Genomic DNA, 17,911 nt, shown 5'->3' on the forward strand with positions numbered 1-17,911 from the left:
CCGCGGCTCTATTTCCTTTCGCTTCCGCAGAGTTGGGGGTCGGCTACGTACGTCCTACCTCCACAGGTCAGGTTATCAGCTGCCCCAGCGCACTCGCTGCTGCTTTTATCACAGATCCCGCCCCCTTTTCGGGCCCCTCCCCACCTCCGTCAGAGAGGCCAACTGGATATGCCAGAGGAGCTGGACTGTGTGAGCCGTGGTCACCAGCCCAGAATAGAGATGACACTGAGCCGCCACAGGGGATTTTATGCCCTTCCAAGAATCAGGTCTGGGGGCCAGGATTGTCCCCCAGTCAGAGCCATTGGAGTGTGACCACGGGATCATCCATTCTTGGAACGTCTCGCCTTTCTCTGATCACGCACAATCCCGTTGGCACATTGGGGTTAGGGAGGAGGTATGCTGTGACACACTGATACCTTGAAGACTGGCTTCCTTCACTCATCCATCCTGGGCTTACTGTGCGGCAGGCTCGGGCTGGGCTTGGGGATCATACAGATGAAGACGTGGACCCAGTCCTCAAGGTGCCCACGGTGTCGGGAGAGAAACCTTGTCATACGCTGGGAAAGGCTTCCGCCCTCCTCTCTCTACCTCATACCCACCTTGGTAGTCTTTGGGACCACCGCCGTGCCTCTGGCACTTATTGTTTTTATAATAAACCCTCTTTGTGGAAGTATAACATACATATAGAAAAGTGCGCAAAAGGGTACAGTTGAATTATTCCCGAGAACACACCTGTGTAACCGCTTCACAGGTCAAGAAATAGAACTGTTGTTACTTAATTTCCGCAGCTACAATTGTCTCTGGAGACATGTGAGGCAGGGACAGGGTGGGAATGGAAGGGAGATGTGCAGGGAAGCCAACTCGACCCCAGACCTATACCTCCACCCTCGGGGCTTGGGAGGAGAGTCCCCCAACCAGAAGCGTTTCCTGGGACGCTTCTTCCAATCCCCGAGAGGACAACAATCTTCACTATCCTTTAAGCCTTCAAGAGAGACTGGAAGTGAGGAGGGGTCAATCTGGGGTGCTGGCTTGTGCTTCACTTGGCTGTCTAAGACCACAGGACCGGATAGAAAAGTCTGGAAGCTGGAAGCAAAGAGAGCAGCAGTGGATGACTACAACTCCCAACATGCTCCGGGGTACCGACGCCTGCGCAATGAACGCCGGTTGCCCATGCGGCCCTAGGGCTGGGAGCGCCGCGCCGCGCTCCGCTGCGGGGGAGGCCATGGCGGAACCTTCCCAGGCCTCGACCCCGGCCCCGGCCGCGCAGCCCCGTCCCCTTCAGTCCCCAGCCCCTGCCCCAATTTCGACTCCTACCCCTAGCCAGACTTCGGCGCCGACTCCGGTTCCCACTCCGGCACCAGCCCCCGCCCCAGCTGCAGCCCCAGCCGGGAGCACCGGGACGGGGGGGCCTGGGGTAGGAAGTGGGGGGACTGGGAGCGGGGGCGATCCGGCTCGACCTGGCTTGAGCCAGCAGCAGCGCGCCAGCCAGAGGAAGGCACAAGTCCGGGGGCTGCCGCGCGCCAAGAAGCTTGAGAAGCTAGGGGTCTTCTCGGCTTGCAAGGTGGGGGCGGGGCCTGGGGTGAGAGGGGGCGGGGCTTGGGACATCCTAGGGCTCCGGTGGCAATGGGAGCAAAGCCCTGGCTGGGGAGCGGCTCCTCGTCCCTGGAGTACAGGGCTATTGACTGATCCTTCTGCCTTCAGGCCAATGAAACTTGCAAGTGCAATGGCTGGAAAAACCCCAAGCCCCCCACTGCACCTCGCATGGACCTGCAGCAGCCAGCTGCCAACCTGAGTGAGCTGTGCCGCAGCTGTGAGCACCCCTTGGGTAAGGGAGGTATTGCCCTTGGAGCTGGGGGTTGGGGAGAGTCAGGTGCTGGGTCCTGCTTGTACAGGGTGACTTAAGTGCTGCGGAGCTTCATCTCTTAAAAACCAAAGATAACTTCTAAGGAAGAATTGAGTTGGGAGCATGTATCTCCCAAGGGAGGAAAAAGGAAATCTGCCAATTCAGAAGAGACAAGGGGTCACCCAAGGGCTCATACAGGAGCAGTCAGTCTTGTTGCTGGTTGGAGTGGTTAGAGGGACTGAGGGTGTATTTTCCCTGGAGATGAAGTGGGGCAGAAAGCACTGTTGATTTCTTCTGTCCATTCTTCCCAACTCTACCACCTGTTTTTGCAGCTGACCATGTGTCGCACTTAGAGAATGTGTCAGAGGATGAGATTAACCGGCTGCTGGGGATGGTGGTAGATGTGGAGAATCTGTTCATGTCTGTTCACAAGGAGGAGGACACGGACACTAAGCAGGTCTATTTCTACCTCTTCAAGGTGAGCTTCCTCCAAGTGAGAGTGAATGAGCAAAGTTGTTGAGGCTAGGGGGTGTGCTTCTCACAGCTGTGCTGATCTCTGTCCCTCCCTCTTCCTCTCCCTCCAGCTCCTGCGGAAATGCATCCTACAGATGACTCGGCCTGTGGTGGAGGGGTCTCTGGGCAGCCCCCCGTTTGAGAAGCCTAATATTGAGCAGGTGGGGTGAAGATGGGGGCTAGAGAATTGGGGGATCCTTGGAGGAGCGGGGAGCCTGTGTTCTCCATTCTCCTCAAGATAAGAGCAGGGGAGAGGTTCCAAGCAGAGAGGGTGTTTTGTGCTAACCTCAGGGTGTATGTGGGCTTGGGAAGGCGGCATAGTTTCTTTTCACAGAGAGCCACAGAACGAGAGGAGAGTCTTGTCCCTGCCCTCAGGAAACCTCTGTTTTTGGATCAGAAGCCCTTCTTGGCTGCTCATACCTCCTTCCTGGTTCTGTCCTCTGTCCACCCCTTCTTAGGGTGTGCTAAACTTCGTGCAGTACAAGTTCAGTCACCTGGCTCCCCGGGAGCGGCAGACAATGTTTGAGCTCTCAAAGATGTTCCTGCTCTGCCTTAACTACTGGAAGCTTGAGACACCAGCCCAATTTCGGCAGAGGTCTCAGGCTGAGGATGTGGCTACCTACAAGGTCAATTATACCAGGTAGGCCCAGAAAGGAATAGCATGGGGGGAAGCTTGTAGCCCAGCCTGGGCTCATTGGTTTCCCCTCTCACTTACCACCTCGCCACTCCCCTCAGATGGCTCTGTTACTGCCACGTGCCCCAGAGCTGCGATAGCCTCCCCCGCTATGAGACCACTCACGTCTTTGGGCGAAGCCTTCTCCGCTCCATCTTCACTGTCACCCGGCGGCAGCTGCTAGAGAAGTTCCGGGTGGAGAAGGACAAGCTGGTGCCCGAGAAGAGGACCCTCATCCTCACCCACTTCCCCAAGTAAGGTTCTTTCTGGCCTATCAGGATTTTGCCCCAAGTTCACATCCTCCCTGTTGTCCCCTTTTTTCCAGGAAGGCTTCCTGGATTGGTCCCTCCTCTCCCTCCAGGAGCCTTTTGGGATCTGGGTGTCTACCTGGCAGACTTGCCCATGGCCCAGACGCAACTTGCTAGCATTTGCCTTTGCGCGTTCTAGTCTGGGGATGGCAGGTACATGGCCCGAGTGCTAACACTACCCCTGCCCACACCCCTGGTAGATATTACTAATTGTTTCCCACGGGGCCTGGACACAGCCTGAGAATCCTTTCTACCACAGCACTTCAAAAACCAGAGCTTACGCTTGAGGTGAAACTGATTTTCACTCGTTAGTTCTAGTTCTTTCTATAAGATTTTCCTCTGTTTTGTCACACCTTCCTCTCATTTTAAACCTGCTCACAGCTGCCCAGTTCAAGAAGCCTTTACTAACTAATCCAGGCCCTTCAGTGCCCCTTGTGCCACCAGGTGGGAATAAGGTGGCAGGAGGGGGTGGATTCTGAGCCCCATTTTGATACTGAGGTCCGGAGTAACTTGGTGCCCTGTCTGGTCACACAGTACGGGATGGCATCAGACCCTTTCTCCCTGTTCTGTGTACTGTGGCAAGCTGGGCTTCTGGTTTCTGTCCTTGGTTTGTCCTGTCCTCTTACCTTTAAACAGGGTCCCCAAGAAGGAAGGGGACTGTGTCTCCTCCTAGTCTGAAGGTAGAGGTTATCTCTGTTCTTAGGCTCCCAGTTCCTTGAGAACAGGGTCTGTCTCTTTGACCCACCTCTGGTCCCCCTGGTGTCTGGCCCAGGCTGCTCCCTTGGTTGGACAGAGTTGTGGGACAGGCTGTAACCTCCCCACAGATTCCTGTCCATGCTGGAGGAGGAGATCTACGGGGCAAACTCTCCGATCTGGGAGTCAGGCTTCACCATGCCGCCCTCAGAGGGGACCCAGCTGGTGCCCCGGCCCGGTATGTGCCACAGCAGGTTCTGCAGGATCTCTGCTTGGCCTTCCTGGTTGAGCTAGGCCCCCGCTGTGGAAGAGGGGCTACGAATGGCAGAAATGGGGAAATGCAGGAGGGCTCAACTAGGGATTGGAGGGTCCGGATCCCTTTTCGGGATCCACTGATACCTTTGTACCCTGTCTCCTGATTCTTCTGTCTCTCCCTCTCTCTCTCAGCTACAGTCAGCGCAGCAGTTGTTCCTAGCACCCCCATCTTCAGCCCCACAATGGGTGGGGGCAGCAACAGCTCCTTGAGTTTGGATTCCGGAGGTACCGAGCCCATGCCAGGTGGGTACTTGACACCTGACCTCTGACCCTCATTCACCTCTGCCCCAAACTCTCTTGCTATCCCTGGGAGACCTTGCCAACCTCCCCAGCAGGCGAGAAGAGGAAGCTTCCAGAGAACCTAACCCTGGAAGATGCCAAGCGGCTCCGTGTGATGGGCGACATCCCAATGGAGCTGGTCAACGAGGTCATGCTCACCATCACTGACCCTGCTGCCATGCTGGGGCCCGAGGTAGGCAGCCTGGTTTGCTGGCCAATGGGGAGGGCGCCTCACGGATCTGAGACCTTAGCTCACTGCCCCTCTTCTGGTGCCCAGACTAGCCTGCTGTCAGCCAACGCAGCCCGGGATGAGACAGCCCGTCTGGAGGAGCGCCGCGGCATCATCGAGTTCCATGTCATCGGCAACTCGCTGACGCCCAAGGCCAACCGGCGGGTGTTGCTCTGGCTTGTGGGGCTGCAGAATGTCTTCTCCCACCAGCTGCCACGCATGCCCAAGGAGTATATCGCCCGCCTCGTCTTTGACCCGTGCGTCCCCAAGAGAGCCCAACCTCCCACCACAGTTGGGCACCTGTCCTTGGCCTCCCCGTCCCTCCCCAGGCCTCTTTGGGAACTCTTGTTTCTCAGTTCCAAGACTTAAGTATGTCTTGCCTCCAGGACTCTGGGGACCTGGGGAACATTTGGGGGACAGGTAGGGACTATGATCTGTACCCTCTTCCCTCAGGAAGCACAAGACTCTGGCCTTGATCAAGGACGGGCGAGTCATTGGTGGGATCTGCTTCCGCATGTTTCCCACTCAGGGCTTCACAGAGATTGTCTTCTGTGCTGTCACCTCAAACGAACAGGTCAAGGTGAGTGCGTGCCCCTGGCCCCAGCCCCTGCCCCATCCCACCACCTGCTTCTAAGTTTGGACCAGGTCAGAGCAGAGGTTTGGTGACGGAAGCAGCTCTCAACCATTCTTTTAGTGGCTAGACAGTTCCTCACTCGTCCACAAGGTGGCACTTGTACTTCAATAACTATGGACTGAGAAAATGCCTGTTGACAAATAGACTCTACGAATCGGTGACTTTTAAGTGGACTTGAATTTCTTTCATCACAAGAACGTTCGCAGACTTTGGGGAGTGAGTAATTTTCACAGCAGCCCTGTACTGGGTGATAGCCCCGGCTTCTATCCTTTCTCTGTCACAACAGACCCACTAGTAGGGTCCCTGGTTCTCCTTTTCACATAATCCAGATCTGCTTGGTGCCTCCTTGTTCCTGACATGTGTGGGAGATGGAGCAATGAGCAGGGCCTTCGGTATTCCTTTCCTCCTTCCTCCTAATTCTGAGGCCCGGGGACCAGGAACCAGTGGCCTGTGGACAGCAGCTTCCTGGTTGGGTTTGGATCTTGGCCCTGTTGTGACTGGCCACCTGACCTTGGACACACTTTCCCATGTAGCTGAGTTTCAGTTTCCCCTTCTGTAAAATGGCAGTCATACCTACTTTGTGGCTTAACTTGAGAATTGGTCTGTAAAATGCTGCTCACTGTACCTGGCCCAGAGAAAGTGCTTAGAAACCTAGGGTCCTTCATTTTTCTCCGCATAAACTCCCCATCTCTGCTGGTTGTCATTCTTCCTACCTGCCTTGGATCTCCTGACTAGGCCCACCTCCTGTTTAGTCTGCTTCCCCCTCTCTGGGCTCAGGGCCCTCCTAGGGCCTGTCCAGCACCAGGGCTGCTCCCTCTCCCCTGGTAAGCTCTGCTCCTTCCCTTGCAGGGGTATGGGACTCACCTGATGAACCACCTGAAGGAGTATCACATCAAACACAACATCCTCTACTTCCTCACCTATGCTGATGAGTATGCCATTGGCTACTTCAAAAAGCAGGTGACCCTCACCTCACCCCACCCCACACTTGCCCACCACCTGGGGCAGGGGTCATTCTGTCTAGTCCCCTGGTGTGGATGGACTGGGGATCACTTTGTGTCCCCCGTTCATCCAACACCTGCAGGCATGTCCTTCCTACCTGTCTTCCTAGTGCTGCTGCCCCAGCACGTAGGGTCCTGTAGGGCAGCTGGCAGAATTGAGAGGCTGTCAGGGGAGTGTCAGGAGGGACAGTTGACCTGGAATCTTTCCAGGGACAGATTGAGCCTTCCAAGTGCAGAACACTGTGCTGAGGACCACCAGAGGGGGTTCCGGAACTGGGGAGAGGGCACGTGGCACGCACTGCTCCTCACGTGCTCCTGGGGAGGGTCTGTTAAAGTGGAAAAAGTCTGGCTGATGCATTGACTCCCACTCTCTAGGGCTTTTCCAAGGACATCAAGGTGCCGAAGAGCCGCTACTTGGGCTACATCAAGGACTACGAGGGGGCAACACTGATGGAGTGTGAGCTAAATCCCCGCATCCCCTACACGGAGCTCTCCCACATCATCAAGAAGCAGAAAGAGGTTGTATGGGTGCACACGCATGCACTCGTCCATGGGGCTTTTTGTGGAGCTTGTGTGTGGGGATGAGCACGTGTGCGGATGTGTACTATGTGTGTGTGCATGTGTATACGTGAGGTGGAGCCAGGACCTTAGTTCTTTCTGTGCCTCTGAGAGAAGAGAGGGGGCACCTGAACTCATTGGTGCGGGCTCTGACTGTGGCCCGGGGAGGGTTGTTGCTGGGCTGGGGTTGGCTTCTCAGACCCTTCCTTCCTCAGATTATCAAGAAGCTGATTGAGCGCAAACAGGCGCAGATTCGAAAAGTCTACCCCGGGCTCAGCTGCTTCAAGGAGGGTGTGAGGCAGATCCCTGTGGAGAGTGTCCCCGGCATTCGTGAGCAGGGGTCTTGCTGGGGGAGGGGGCACTCTGCTTGGGGTGTGGACAGGCATTCTTAGGGGTATTCTCCCCACTTCCCACTTTGCAGGAGAGACAGGCTGGAAACCGCTGGGGAAGGAGAAGGGGTGAGTGTTGTATGGAGGGAGAGGGTGTTGGGGGAGGCAGAGGAACCAGGAGTCTCAGATTTGCCATCTGTCACCCCAGGAAGGAGCTGAAGGACCCTGACCAGCTCTACACAACCCTCAAAAACCTGCTGGCCCAAATCAAGGTGGGGAGACCAGGCTCCCTTCTGCGGGCTCCTGCGCCAGTGGCTGTGGCTTTATGACCCATTGTGGGTGGGTGACAGCCACATGCTGGGGGTGGGTGACAGTCACAAGCTGGGCATGGGGCACAGTGGGCCTGGCTGCAGCTCAGCTCTCCTCTCCAGTCACACCCCAGTGCCTGGCCCTTCATGGAGCCGGTGAAGAAGTCGGAGGCCCCTGACTACTACGAGGTCATCCGCTTCCCCATTGGTGAGGATACTCCATCCCGACCCCTTCCTTCCATTTCCGCTCCCAGATCTATTCACAGTCCCCTTCGACTCACTGTCCAAAGCTTCTAAATGGCACGTCCTTCTGTCCCGCTGCCCCAGACCTGAAGACCATGACGGAACGATTGCGCAGCCGTTACTACGTGACCCGGAAGCTCTTTGTGGCTGACCTGCAGCGGGTCATCGCCAACTGCCGCGAGTACAACCCCCCGGACAGCGAGTACTGCCGCTGCGCCAGTGCCCTGGAGAAGTTCTTCTACTTCAAGCTCAAGGAGGGGGGGCTCATTGACAAGTAGTCCCCGGACTTGGACTGCGGCCTCGACCTCGAACGTCTCCACCTTGGATGCTGACCCGATCCCTAGGGGCACCCCTGGTGCCAGGTCTTTCTCAGTGTGACACACTCCAGTCAGAGGCCCTTCGGCCCCTGATTCTGCAGCCCTTTTGGGGCCCTCGGCTACCCCCAAGCCTGCAGCTCTGTCCCAGCCTTCACGTGTCTGACCTTGGGAGGGGCCTTCTGGATCTGGGGTTCAGACCCTCTGCAGTGGCTGGATAAACCCTGCCCAGCCCCGGTGGCTCGCAGCCCTGGTCCCCACAGAGGTTTAGAGTCTTAGAGCCCTGGGCCTGGCCCAGATCAGTGTTTCCTCAAGAGCAGGACTACCAATTTTAGCTTGAATGAGTGGCCTCCAGGGGTTGGAAGTTCAACCTGGACTGGAGGGGCCATGCCTTGCCCTTCACTGTTCTGTCTGTCCCCCAGGGCTGAGGGACATGGGGACCATTCATTTCCTGGCATTAATCCCTTGGAAGGATCAATAAAGCTTTTTTTTTTTTCTCTCTGTGTGATTGTTTCTTCAGTAGTCCCCAGGCTTTAGCAGCCTGACCCTGTTCCCCCCAGTACCTCCTGCAAGTTGGAGCCTATTCAGCTCAGGTTGTGCTGGGGACACCACCCCAGCAAGCCTCAGGTCTAGTCCCGTGCCCCTAGGGGGACAGGATCTGCCTGGCTGCAGCCCTCACTTCTCCCCACTCTTGGCTGTTCCTGGTCCAGGTGCTGGGGCGGCAGGTTCCAGTTCATCTGGCTGCCTTTGCTTGGGTGACATGATAACAGCCGACTCCAAAAGGAGTGAGGGTGGGGTGGGGTGGCTGGCCAGACCCGAAAGTTATGAAAGGATGCTTTCCTGTCAGAATTTCTGTCCCCCATTCTGAGTCTCAGGCAGTTCTTTCTCAGGGTTGTAAAGGGAGATTCCGAAGGCTGAGCTCCAGCTTGCTGAGCTGGCTCCTCCCCTCAGTTTCAGTTTCCATTTTCCTTCTCGGCAGAGCCCAGTGCCCAGCAGACGGGCTGCACCTAGCAGACGGGCTAAGCCAAGCAGACGGGCTGCGCCTAGCAGGGCTGCTCTTGGCTGGTGGTGCAGGTGAGGCTGGACGTGAGGCTGGACTTGAGTCAGGTATAGTCTGTGTTACCCCTGCTTTCTTGGCTAGGTTCCTGGCAGGTCCCCTCCGTGCCCTGTCCCACCTCCCTCAAGAAGGTTGGAATCTTGGGCAAAGGGAGGTCTCTGCACGGGACTAGCAAGCTGGTAATTAGTGGGGGGCAGCTCGAAGGGGGTCTGGCCTGGGAGGGGGCCAGGAGGGCCAGGGATCTGAGTCCCCTGCCATTCCCAGAATGGAGCTGCGACCCTACCAGTGGGAGGTGATCATGCCTGCCCTGGAGGGCAAGAATATCATCATATGGCTGCCCACGGGGTCTGGGAAGACCCGGGCAGCTGCTTATGTGGCCAAGAGGCACCTCGAGACTGTGGACAGAGCCAAGGTGGTGGTATTAGTCAACAGGGTGAGTGGCCTGCCCTCTCCCCAGTGGACTCTCAGCTCCTGGGGTGCCTTTCAACACCCTCCAGAACTCCAGAGCTGCTGTGGCCATCTCTAAGGTCACCTTCTTTTCATCCACCCTACACCCTTGCCCCCCATCCAGCTTCCTCTCTCCGCCTCATCTCCACCCCCAGGTACACTTGGTGACCCAGCATTATGAAGAGTTCAGCCACATGCTAGATGGGCGCTGGGCCATCACAACCCTGAGAGGGGACATGGGGCCACGACCTGGCTTTGGCCACTTGGCCCGGAAGAATGATCTGCTCATCTGTACGGCTGAGCTGCTGCAGATGGCACTGGTCAGCACTGAGGAGGAGGAACACGTGGAGCTCAATGGTGAGGCACCCCTGAGGCACCCCTGCCTGCCAAACCCAGGGCCCCACTTCTAGTAAAGACGTTGGGAGATTTCGTGGGAGTGAGAGCTCCCCCATCTGCCAAACCCCAGCATACACCCTAGTAGAAAAAGACCTGGCTACACTGCAGGATCTTGGGCATGTCCCTTCCCCTAGCTGAGCCTCAGTTTACTAATCTATAAAATGGAGGTAAATCATCCCTGCCTGGCCGTTCTCTGGGGTCTGACTGCAAGTTGTAAGAGAGGAAGGAATTCTCAGATGCTATGTGGGGACCACATGAACCCAAACTTTTGAGAGGAAGGGCTTTGCAAACATAGGTCACAGCCTCTCCCCACGTGCCCCCAGAGTTCTCCCTGCTCGTGGTGGATGAGTGTCACCACACGCACAAGGACACTGTCTACAACATCATCCTGAGTCGGTACCTACAGCATAAACTCCAGAGGACGTGGCCCCTGCCTCAGGTGCTGGGTCTCACCGCCTCCCCAGGCACTGGCAGGGCCACCAATCTCGATGGAGCCATTGACCACATCTTGCAGGTCAGCTTGGCCCCCGTGATCTCCATCTACCCTGACCCACCAGGGACCTCCCTGGCCTGCCCTACCCGATGCCCACCAGCCCTACCCCAGCCTCCCCCGGCAGGGTCCGGACTCACCTAGGTTCTAGCCTCCAAAGACTTCTTATTGCACTTAGAATAAACACCCAACTCTCTACTCTGGCTTACAAGGTTCCACATGACCTAGCCCCTGCCTACCTCTCCAACCTCATTTCCTCCACCCTCCCCTTCACTCCTGCTGTACTGGCCTTCTCTTGAGCATGTCAGGCTTGTTCCCATCTCAGGACTTTTGCACTTGCCATTCCTTCTGCACCGAATGCCCTCCCCTCCACCCCGCCTTTTACCTGTCTGTCTCCTTGTTATTCAGGGAATAGCTTACATGTCACCCCTTCAGAGTCTTTCCTGATCATCCCCACTATACTCTGTCACATAATCCAATTTTATTCTCTTCAGAGCTTGTTAACACTATCTGAAATTCTAATCCTGTTGTTCTTTGCTAGTTTATCATCTATCTCTCCAACTCCAACATAAGATGCCCCAGTACCTAGTACAACACCAGGCACAGAGAGGGAGAGCCATAAATATTTGTTGAATAGATGACTCCCCACCCTCAATGGCCCTGCCTCAGTTGGGACCCAACCTGCCCCAAAGCTCTGCCCATTGTCCCCACAGGAACCCTCCCCATTTCAGTGAACCCCTCTCTCCCTATTGTCCCAGCTCTGTGCCAGCCTGGACACATGGCGCATCATGTCGCCCCAGACCTACCGCCCCCAGCTGCAGGAGCACAACCGCCAGCCCTGCAAACAGTATGATCTTTGCCACAGGCGCAGCCAGGTGTGTGGAGGGAGGGGCATAATGCCGGGGTGGAGCCCCGGGGTGAAATCAGCACAGCTGAGGTTGAGCCCTGACTCCCTGACTCCATCCTCACTAGCTCTGTGACTTTAGGTTACTTGCTTATGTATCTGAGCCTTCATTTCTTCTTTCTGTGAAATGGGGCAGATGCAGCCCGTGCCCACAGCCTGCTGTTTGGTTTCACTCAGATGCCACTGTGCACATCTGTCAAAACCCTGGGTATGCTGCAGAGTGCTTTGGGAATCACATCATAGGACACTTTGTGCTGAGGCTGTTCCAAGTTCTCTCCTGCGGTTTGGACACTACCTGGTGTCTTCTATGACAAGGCTGGACAAGGACTAGACGTAACTGTTTTCAAGCCAGAGGTCAAGGGCACATAGGGAGAGGAGACAGAGCAGGGGCTGGATTTAGGAACCTGACCCCTGCCTCCAGCCATGGCTTCTTGACAACACAGCTGTTCTCCCCCTGGAGCTCCTTCCTCTCCAACACCTACAGGAGGGCAAGTAGCGGCAAGGCTTCACACAGAGATCAGAGCCCTCCTCCGCTCCCCAGGTGTCCATTCCCCCATGTGTATAGAAATTTTATCATGCCCTCACTCTGCTCATCCAGGACCCGTTTGGGGACATGCTGAAGAAGCTCATGAACCAAATCCATGACCACCTGGAGATGACCGAGTTGAGCCGGGACTTTGGGACGCAGATGTATGAGCAGCAGGTGGTGGAGCTGAGCCAGACGGGTGAGAGGGGTGACCTGGCAGAGGGCGGAGCGGCGGGTACAGTCCAGGATTCAGCCAGACTGGGCAGATCCTCTAGGGGGCGGAGCTCAGTTTTGGGGTGGGGTCTAGGTGGGAGGGGCCCTGGGGCGTGGCCTCTCAGACCTTGCGCCCCCTGCCGGCCTGCAGCTGCTGAGGCCGGGCTCCAGCAGCAGCGGGTGTACGCGCTTCACCTGCGGCGTTACAACGATGCGCTGTTTATCCACGACACGGTACGCGCGGTGGACGCCCTGGCGGCACTGCAGGATTTCTACGACAGGGAGCGTGACACCAAGACCCAGGTTCTGCGTGCCGAGCGCTGGCTGCTGGCGCTGTTCGATGGTGAGGCTCGCGGGGAGGAGGGTGTTCAGAATGGGACTAGTGGTCAGAGGCCAGCCAGGGGCCGGATGCCAATGCGGATTGAGAAGGTCCCAACGAGGGTACTGGGGCTCTATTTTTGTAACCAAAAGTCAAGGCCGTGGATGTGACAAAAGATATATGCCCTCATTTGTGAAGGTTTGCATAGATGTAAAAATTAATTTATGTTACTGACAAAGGTTATTTGAAAACCATTTAATTTGGGACTCCTCGAAAGTCTGGAGTGTGTAGTATTTTTAAACTGGGAAAGTGAGGGGGTCAGGGGGTGAAATTTAAGGCTAGTAGCCTCAGTATAGGCTGAGGGGCAAGGTCAGTGCTGAGTTGCAGAGGTCAGCATGAAAAGGTCAAGGGTCATTCTGGTAGCAGGATTGAAGAGAGGTGCTGGATAAGGTATGTGAGCGAAGGATTCTAGACTGTAGGCCCCTGGTGTAAGGCTGGCTGGCCTTGAGGCTGGACGGGCAGAGGGTGTCCTTACACGTGTTCTTGGTGCTACTCAGGGGAAAGTAGACTGGAGCAGGTATCCTCAGGCTCCTTCTGGACTTCTACAATCCTATCCCTGTGAACCCCTACCCCATGTCCTGCTCACCTCTGGACCTGAGTCCTATGCCTCTGTTTTGGGGCTTTTCTGTCAGACCACAAGAATGAGCTGGCCCTCCTGGCAACTCAAGGCCCTGAGAACCCGAAACTGGAGATGCTAGAACAGATCCTGAAGAAGCAGTTTGGGAACCCTGGCAATCCCAGGGGCATCGTCTTCACCTGCACCCGTCAGAGTGCTCACTCCCTCCTCCTCTGGCTCTGGCAGCAGCCTGGTCTGCAGACAGTGGACATCAGGGCCCAGCTGCTGATTGGGGCTGGGAATAGTAGCCGGGGCACCACTATGACCCAGGTGTGGGCTTTGGGGAAAGGAGCTGAGGCTGGGGGAGTTCCCTAAGGGAGAAGAGAAGGGGTGAGAGTCTTTAGCACAGAGAGATGGGGTGACTGATTATCTCCAGGCAGAGGGCAGAGAGCTGGGGGAGAAAGGCAGATACCGAGATCCCCAAGGCTGAAGGTTCTCCCTGTCTGAGAGTCTGTGGGGACAGAGAGGCAGAAACTTGGGGGTCTGCAGGAAAAGAGGTGAGTGATGTCCTCAGGACAGAGAATTGGGAGTCTGAGGTCTTTTTTAGGAGAACAGGTCCTGAGAGCTCCTAGAGAACAGGGGCAGAGACCTTTAGGAGTCCCTAGGGGATAGAGGGGTTAGACGATCACCTGAGAAGATGGGCAAGATTCTGGGGGGATCTGGGGATGAAGGTGGAGACTCAGGGTCCCTTGGGAAAGCAGCTAAGATTTTGAGTAAAAGGGCTGAACCAGAAGAGGCTGGGCTGGCAGGAGGGTAGGCCTGAACCCACCTCATGTACCATCCTCTTCCTCTTCCTTTTCCCCTAGAGGGACCAGCAAGAAGTGATTCGCAAGTTCCGAGTTGGCACCCTGAACCTCCTGGTGGCCACAAGTGTGGCGGAAGAGGGACTGGACATCCCCCAGTGTAATGTGGTGGTGCGCTATGGGCTCCTGACCAACGAGATCTCCATGGTCCAGGTGCCCAAACTACCCCCCTTGACAGCCCTTGAAGGATCCTATGTGGGACCCTAGTCCCACTCAGGGCCCTCTCTTATCTCCCTCCCCAGGCAAGGGGCCGTGCCCGGGCCAATGAGAGTGTGTACTCGTTCGTGGCAACCCATGGCAGTCGGGAGCTGCAGCGGGAGCAGACCAACGAGGCACTGGAGATTCTGATGAAACGGGCAGTGACTGCTGTGCAGGAGATGGACCCGGCTGAGTACCAGGCCAAGGTCTGTGGACAACCTGTGCACACGTGGGGAGAGGGACTGTGGATGTTCTGCCTGGAAGGTCTCTGATGCAAACGCATACACATCCCTGTTCCCCCTTCCTCTGGAGGCGAACTTGGCCCACCTGGGGAAGGTTTGAATCCAGGGCAAAGTAGAAGCCAGAGATGGAGTTGCTGGGAAGGCAATGGCTGTTTCCCTAAAATGCCTTGGGAACAGATCTCATCCAAGGCTTTTAGTTTATCCTTATCATCAAATACTTATATATCTGTGAGAGCCACCTTACAGCCCTTCTAGAACCAAGCAATGGGGAAAGCAAAGACACATGCACGAAATAAGCCCAGAACCAGCACTTAAATCAGTCCCCTGAGGTAGAATCATCATGACTCAGCCTCGTGCAGGATGGTCCCTGTTACTCCTGTTGTCCCAATATAATTATTAATGGTACCCCATGTTAGATTCAAAGAAGCAGTTGTGCACAAAATCCTCCGAAGATTCTGTGAAAAAGTTTGCCCTGCTCCCATTGTTACCCGCTATCCCACTATTAGGTTTCTTCAATGAGCTGCTTCCGAAAGCTCCAGGCAGGGTTAGGGAAAGCCTCTTCTGGGTACTAATGATCTCAGGTCTTAAGGAACCCTTTGTCCACTTAGGAGCATTCCTGGTGTTAGGTCTCTCGTGTCCTAGCCATACCTGGTATCCTCTCCACCCCAGATCCGAGATCTGCAGAGGGCAGCCCTGGTCAAGAGGGCAGCCCAGGCAGCCCAGCAGGAGAGTAGACGGCAGCAGTTCCTGGCGGAGCAGGTGCAGCTCCTCTGCATCAACTGCATGGTGGCCGTGGGCCATGGGAGCGACTTGCGGAAGGTGGAGGGTACCCACCATGTCAACGTGAACCCCAACTTCTCGTGAGACCTGTGGAAGGGGCTGTCCAGATGAGAGGGAGGGTGGGGTGCATTAAGGTTTCGGGAGTTTAAAGAGCATTTTAACAAGTACCAAGTTTGCATTTTCACGATAGTCCGGCTGGATGGGTTTTATCATCACCGCGTTGAGCAGGTGAGGAAGTAGTCTCAGAGATACTCAGTGACTTGCCTAAGTTCCCACAGCCACTGCAGTTTGGAATTCAGGATACCAAATGCTGAGGGACCACAAACTGGCCCCCGGGTCCTACCTACTATGAAGACATCAAGAGGGACTGGTCGTCCCTTAGCATCCCCTCATCCTCTGCCCCCTAGAGGTAGCCTTTCCTCATCCTCCCTTCGTTCATTTGTTAAGTAAGCATTTATTAGGCACCTGCTGTGTGTCAGGCCACTGTGCCGAGGGGTCTTCACACAGGTTCTCTCATTTGAGGAGGTCTCATTTCAATTAGATCTTGAAGGATGGCTGGGTTTGGCTATGAGAGGAAGATAGACAGGGATGATGTGACAGGCGTGATACTAGTTGACTTGAGCGGACGAGATTCTGAAGAAAGACAGACTAGCTTGGTGAGGACCTTGAGGGTCGGACTGAGAGTTTAGCCTTTATTCTGTAGGTAGTGAGGAGTCTTGGATGGATTCTGAGCGGGGGAATGTCAGAGTCATATTTACATTTTTAGAAGATTACTCTGGCAGTTGGCAGAGAATACTGTGGGGGTGGGCGTAAGGATGGAGTGCAGTAGAAGGGTGGGGAAGATCCACTGGGAGATTGTTTAAGTCGTCCAGGTGCGTAGTGCTGAGGCCTGAACCTGGTCGGAAGGGAATATAATGGAGGCAGCACAGGCAGAACTCATTGACGTCTCGAGCCTCTGCACAGGCAGCAAGTAAGACAGCATGTGGTTTGGGCATGGAGCGGGGTGGGTTCATGAGAGCTGTGGCCACTCCCATTCTTTTCCAGGATCTACTACAATGTCTCGCAGAAGCCTGTGGTCATAGACAAAGTCTTCAAGGACTGGAGGCCTGGAGGCACCATTAGCTGCAAGAACTGTGGGGAAGTAAGTATGGGTGCAATAGCCCTCAGCTCCAGTCTTTAGAGGTCCTCATTCTGAGAAAGGAGGCCCAGCCTCCATCATCAGGGTGCCCTCATTGGGATGGGGAAGACAGACCTGCCTCAGGAGCCCGCAAGTCTGAGGAGGGTGGTCCAGGCCCTATCTTTGGGAACCACAGTGTGATGGAGGAGATAGCTCTGTTTGAAATAGAAGACAGAGGCCCTGCATTCAGGGACCCCAACCTACGAGGAGCCCAGTCTGAGGGCAGAGATCCAGACCCTGCTGTCTCTGTCCTACCCCCAGCTATGGGGTCTACAGATGATCTACAAGTCGGTGAACCTGCCAGTGCTCAAAGTCCACAGCATGCTGCTGGAGACGCCACAAGGGCGGGTCCAGCCCAAGAAGTGGTCCCGCGTGCCCTTTCCCGTGCCTGACTTCAACTTCGTGCAGTACTGTGCCCAGAACCTGTCAGAACTCTCCCTGGCCTAACCATCTTGTCACTGCAGTGCCTGGCTCGGGCTGCAGGGGGCAGGAGAATCCACAACAGCTACTGTCTTCTGAGCAAAGCCTGGGTGCACCCCCCTCCTGGCTGAATCACCAGCTCATGCGCCCAGGCTACCTGACTCCCACACTGAGGAAGCAGCTGAAGGGCCACAGCTCACCCTCTGACCCCCCTCCCACCCACACAGACACTCATACACACTGGATGGAGTGGGAATGGGGTTGGGGAGGACCGGAGGCAGGAGAATACCCCCTTATCCACGGTTTCGCTTTTCAGTTACCCACAGTCAACTGCAGTCCGAAAATATTAAATGGAAAACTCCAGAAATAAACAATCTATAAATTTTAAATTGTGCACCATTCTGAGTAGCGTGATGAAATCTCATGCCATCCTGCTCTGTCCCACCTGGATGTGAATCGACTCTTTGTCCAGCATATCTACACTATATACACCACCCGTCTGGTTGGTAGTCACTTAGGAGCCATCTGGGTGATCAGATTGACTGTCTAGGTATCTCAGTGCTCGCATTCAAGTAACCCTTACAGTAGCCTGTGTCACGATGCCTACGTCATTTCACCTCACTTCATCTCCTTACCTAGACATTGAATCATCTCACATAATCACAAGAAGGTGAGTATAGTATAATAAGATATTTTGAGAGCAAGAAACCACATTTATATAACTTTTATTACAGTATATTGTTATAATTGTTCTACTTTATTGTTAATCTCTTACTGTGCATAATTTATAAATTAAACTTTATCATAGGTATCTATGTATAGGAAAAAACAGTATGTCTGTGGTTTCAGGTATCCACTGGGGGGTTTGGAACATGTCCCCCACAGATAAGGGAGGACTACTATGCTAGGAATCACCGGTTTCCACTGGCCCCTTAACATTCTTTCCCTGCCAAGGCCACTTCTGTTTTTTTTTTGGCTCCCTACAAGTTAAAAAATTTTTTTAAATGGAAAATCAGTGTAGAA

General features: G+C 55.1%; 2 protein-coding genes across 6 annotated transcripts; both read left to right on the forward strand.

Annotated features, from left to right (window-relative positions):
- Positions 1-1,154: 1,154 nt before the first annotated feature.
- Positions 1,155-8,745, forward strand: KAT2A (lysine acetyltransferase 2A). 3 transcript variants are annotated; one of them, XM_006924611.3, is made up of 18 exons: positions 1,156-1,561; positions 1,702-1,825; positions 2,176-2,321; positions 2,428-2,517; positions 2,815-2,996; positions 3,092-3,283; positions 4,162-4,268; positions 4,478-4,588; positions 4,681-4,817; positions 4,902-5,110; positions 5,307-5,433; positions 6,337-6,447; positions 6,864-7,007; positions 7,262-7,376; positions 7,468-7,504; positions 7,584-7,647; positions 7,807-7,891; positions 8,011-8,745. In XM_006924611.3, exons 1-18 carry the CDS (start codon positions 1,223-1,225, stop codon positions 8,202-8,204), a joined length of 2,514 nt encoding a protein of 837 aa, XP_006924673.1. In that variant the 5' UTR covers positions 1,156-1,222; the 3' UTR covers positions 8,205-8,745. The 3 variants fall into 3 exon arrangements, with proteins under 3 accessions (XP_015454850.1, XP_006924673.1, XP_006924672.1); XM_006924610.3 differs by having other exon boundaries at positions 4,678-4,817; positions 8,011-8,737; XM_015599364.2 differs by lacking the exon at positions 7,807-7,891 and having other exon boundaries at positions 1,155-1,561; positions 4,678-4,817; positions 7,938-8,737.
- A 422-nt stretch (positions 8,746-9,167) lies between these two features.
- DHX58 (DExH-box helicase 58) lies at positions 9,168-17,277 on the forward strand. 3 transcript variants are annotated; one of them, XM_006924613.3, is made up of 13 exons: positions 9,168-9,314; positions 9,562-9,730; positions 9,900-10,101; positions 10,464-10,654; positions 11,389-11,505; positions 12,133-12,259; positions 12,425-12,616; positions 13,285-13,538; positions 14,075-14,224; positions 14,314-14,475; positions 15,181-15,371; positions 16,336-16,432; positions 16,730-17,277. In XM_006924613.3, the coding sequence occupies exons 2-13, from the start codon at positions 9,563-9,565 to the stop codon at positions 16,913-16,915; spliced, it is 2,037 nt and encodes a 678-aa protein (XP_006924675.1). In that variant the 5' UTR covers positions 9,168-9,314; position 9,562; the 3' UTR covers positions 16,916-17,277.
- The last annotated feature ends 634 nt before the right edge of the window (positions 17,278-17,911 follow it).

This window comes from Pteropus alecto, unplaced genomic scaffold (assembly GCF_000325575.1).
Source record: "Pteropus alecto unplaced genomic scaffold, ASM32557v1 scaffold98, whole genome shotgun sequence".
Classification (NCBI taxonomy): domain Eukaryota; kingdom Metazoa; phylum Chordata; class Mammalia; order Chiroptera; family Pteropodidae; genus Pteropus; species Pteropus alecto.